The 4,001-nt window shown below is 44.7% G+C and overlaps 1 protein-coding gene across 6 annotated transcripts in view; it reads left to right on the top strand.

The window, feature by feature from the left end:
- The window catches only part of wizb (WIZ zinc finger b), a 55,956-nt gene that overhangs the window by 15,628 nt on the left and 36,327 nt on the right, over nt 1-4,001 (top strand). For all 6 annotated transcript variants that reach the window (XM_014008862.1, XM_014008861.1, XM_014008866.1 and 3 more), the window contains 2 exons: nt 408-544; nt 631-2,109. In XM_014008862.1, the coding sequence (XP_013864316.1) occupies nt 408-544; nt 631-2,109 (1,616 nt within the window). The remainder of the gene's footprint in view (nt 1-407; nt 545-630; nt 2,110-4,001) is intronic.

Genomic DNA, 4,001 nt, shown 5'->3' with positions numbered 1-4,001 from the left:
GTGTGTGTGTGTGTGTGTGTGTGTGTGTGTGTGTGTGTGTGTGTGTGTGTGTGTGTGTTTGTATCTACATATATGACACATACACACACACAACCAAGTGGGGGCCACCAATTCTTTAAGGGTTGCTATTGCCCCCTTGACCACACCACACTGTGGCAACCCTGTTTATCCAACCCTAATAACTATCTTAAAGTGGTCAAACTTAAAGTAAAAAGGCACTTGTTCTGTCCCAAATCAATTCTGTTTTGTATGTTTTTAAAAATACTACGAGTTTGCATACACTTTATAAATTTATCTGAAAGACGGTTTAAGGTGCTAGCTTCAGACCTGAAAAGAGACTTCATCTTTGACCTCTAGATGCAGTTTCTGTTTTGATGAAGAATATGTAATTTTTTCCTCTCCCACAGGCCTGATAGTGAAGATGATCCAGAATGTGAGAAACTGCAGCACTTCCATGCAGATACCCCTGAGGAAGGGAACAGCGACAAGAATGAGAGCACAAAGACAGAGGAGCCAAATACATGTGAGCTCGGCCAAAAGGAATGTAAGTACCACAAGTAAGGAACTAAATCTGCYCTCACATTTGATATCTTTCTTTTTTATCTCTGAGTCCTCCTGCTTTCTTCCCAGCGGCAGAAGGCAAAAGCTGGAACGTATCTGAAGCTTTTCTGTCCAAAATAAAACCAAAGGAAGGTTGCCAAATGGAGGAGGAGGTTGATGGTAGCGAGGGAGAGGTGACGAGAGCCAAGGGAAAAGAATGTAAGGAGCTCGAAAGAGATGTTTACACCTTCCCTGGAGACTCAGACCCTGAGAGTCCCCCTCCTGCTCCCTGGGCTCATTGCACTTTTATCCAGCGGTGCAGAAAGAAGAGGGTGCTTCTCAGGCCCTTCTCTGGGTTCGGCACGCCGAGGCGCACATCACCAGAGGCTGGCAAGTCGACAACGCCGGGACCTCCGACAACGAACACTGCTGAGGCGGCACCTCTGAGTCCCGAGGTCTGTGATTTAGAGGAAGCCGAGGGGAGCGCGGCGAAGAAGACGAGCGAAAGCGCTGAGGAAGAGGAGGGTAGGGAGGAGTCCAGGACCAAAATCTTCACCTGCGTGGAGTGTAGCATTTACTTTAAAAAGCAGGTCCACCTGCAGGAGCACATGACGGAGCACTGTCAGGGGGTAGCGGAGGGAGGCAGGCGCTCGGGAAAGGGCAGCCGTTTGCAGTGCAGCGAGTGTGGCTGGACCCTGCCCACCCGCCTCGCCCTGATGGACCACCACAGAAAGCACCAGGAGTCCAGACTGAAGATCCTGGAGGAGATTGAGAAACTGAACGAAAAGGAAAAGATGCAAGACACCCAGATCCATCATCCATGTTCTGACCCGACCGCCGCACAACCCAATCTGGGTGAAACGTCGGGGCCTGAAACAGGGGGCACGCCACCTTTATCCCCCGCTTCASTTACAGCGCAGGACACAGATTCAACAGTCATAGATTTGGATGTGATTCCTCTGAGTTCAGATCGAAGTCCGGCTCAGGCACGGACCGCCTCAGGCTATCGCCGCCGCTTCGTCTGCACCGAGTGCAACTTCAGCACAAAAACGTCCCAGGCCCTGGCAAACCACTCCAAGACTCACAACAGGAACAAAGTCTCGAGCCTGGCCTCCGGCTCCCTGGCGTGCGGCCACTGTGCCTTCCAGACCACGAGTCGGACCCGACTCAAGGAGCACCTCACCGTCGTTCACTCAGAGGCGTCCATCAGCGGGCGGCGGGATGACGAAATCAGAAAATCCTCAAGGTCTAACCACCTCCTCCCTGACCTCAAAGCCCGACACGACACAACTGAAGGAACCGCCGCTGCAGAGGAAAAGATGACTGCGGACCCCAGCTGTGGATGGAGCAGGAGATCCAGAGCAGGAGGGAAGACCTCCACTGATGTGTCCGGGTTTGATCCGGAGGAGGATGATGATGATGATGATGATGATGATGATGATGATGATGATGATGATGACGGGCTGCCTGGGAATGAAGAGGAAGAGCAGGAAGATGATCACAGCGGAGAGTTTAATCCTCAGCATGAGGCCGACTCAAATGTTGGAGGGAATCTGCACAGCAGAGCTGGTGAGACACGCAGTGTGACAATGTTTCTGTGCAGAGCGGGGATGACACTGAAGTCCTTTAATTACAGCAAAGASAGTTTATCCATAAAGCTTTAGAAGTAATGCATATCACCCTCCACTGAGCTTCAACCTAAACACATCTTATGTGGAGAAATGACACAGTCATAACCTCATTTTGGTCAACCCATGAAAGCAAGATTGTGCATGACCAAAGTTTGTTTGGATTAGGCATGACTCTCATCTACTACCACCACAAATCTTACCTCAGTGTCTGTAAAATTAACTGAGTTGCAGWTATGTGTATGTTTTCTAAGGGTAGTTGGCTGTGGTGGTCATCTTAAACTGGTTTAGCTCCAAACGTGAATCAGTTCAGTTTATGATTGTTCAATGAGACTTTCATTAAATTCTACCCAGTGGTTCATGAGATATTTTGCTAACAGATAGGCAGCATTGCCTCTTTAACAGTTATCGACAAAGTTTTAAGTTGTTCATGTTTTAAGTTGAGAGTAAAAAAAATTATGAAAATCCATCTCGTGGTTCATAAGATATTTTGCTAACAGACAAACAGGATTGACTTCAGTAGTTCTATCAACGAGTATATCAGTGTGTGTTTTGTAAATGACTCTCAGCTACTACAGTACTACACTAGATTTTAGCTCAAAATCTGTAAATTGACAGTTGCTGAGGTCGATTATTTGTGGAGGCCATCTGGAATCAGGTTGACTCCCTATTTCTCTTTGTAGTCGATGTAGATCCAATAAGAGTTTCATTAAAAGCTGTGCGACGGTTCATGAGACATTTTGCTAACATGACAAACACACAGGCCAAATCACTCTTACTGCCTTTCAACTTTTGGCAGAAGGCGACTGTTGTAGGTTTGACCATTTTCTTTTTATCGTCACTGAAAACCTTTCCAGGTTTTGTTTTTCATCCACAGCAGGCTCCTGTTCCTAAAGCTCCGACTGAACACAACGTTCCCAGAACCACGGTGCTGACACAGGCAGTCATCAGAAGCAAACACAAAGTAGCATTTAGCCACAGAGGACTAGTCATTTTCTCTGGGAGGTGGAAGAAAACAAAAACAAGACAAGATAAAATAAAAAGACTTAGAGCTGGATTTAAATCTGCCCACTAGACTAAATCTCGACTCTTTAGAGGGATAGTTCATTTATTTTGTACTTGGGTTCTGTGGAAAGATTGCGAACAGTAAATATCTTACCTGCTGTAGATGGCTCTTTGAAGGACCTCACATTGGAAAAATATTGACTAACTTTAATCAGACTGACAAGCGAACAACTTTTTAGGTACTGTCTTGAGCAAAAAATACCACACTTTCATGAAATAAAAGCTAAATTTTTAAAGATCACACAATTTATTGGCTTATATCTTAAACAGAAAAATACTATTACATTTGCTGCCTAAATATGATAATGTACCACTTTAAAATGAGGGTTTTATAGGTTTAAATCGTAGGTTTAAAAAGGAGAGAACACAAGTGAACATGTTGACAGCTTTTTCCTGGTTTCAGTGTGGGGCCTTTTTGTTTATAACATTTTTATTTACTATGATATTTTTCATGTAATCACAATTATTGAGAACAATAGATATATTTCATTTAAAGAGTAACTTACCCCAAAATTAACTTTTTTTAGCTGATAAACTGTCTAGAATATGTCTAAAATGTTATATAGTACTGTTTCTGTGCTAATTTTGATGTTTTTGTGTGTATTTGTTCAAATCTGTAATATTTGGTCTAAAAACGTGTTTTTGCTAATTTGCATATTGGTTAACGGCTCTCCTCTGTGACGTGTCTTCTGCACAGTTTCGTCACAGCGGCTGTGTTCTGGTATAAAAGCCTCTCTCTAAAGCCGGGTACACACCAAACGCGTTTGG

This window comes from Austrofundulus limnaeus, unplaced genomic scaffold (genome assembly GCF_001266775.1).
Source record: "Austrofundulus limnaeus strain Quisiro unplaced genomic scaffold, Austrofundulus_limnaeus-1.0 Scaffold53, whole genome shotgun sequence".
Classification (NCBI taxonomy): Eukaryota; Metazoa; Chordata; class Actinopteri; order Cyprinodontiformes; family Rivulidae; genus Austrofundulus; species Austrofundulus limnaeus.
Note: the sequence above shows the minus strand (reverse complement) of the source record. Positions and strands in the feature narration are given on the sequence as shown.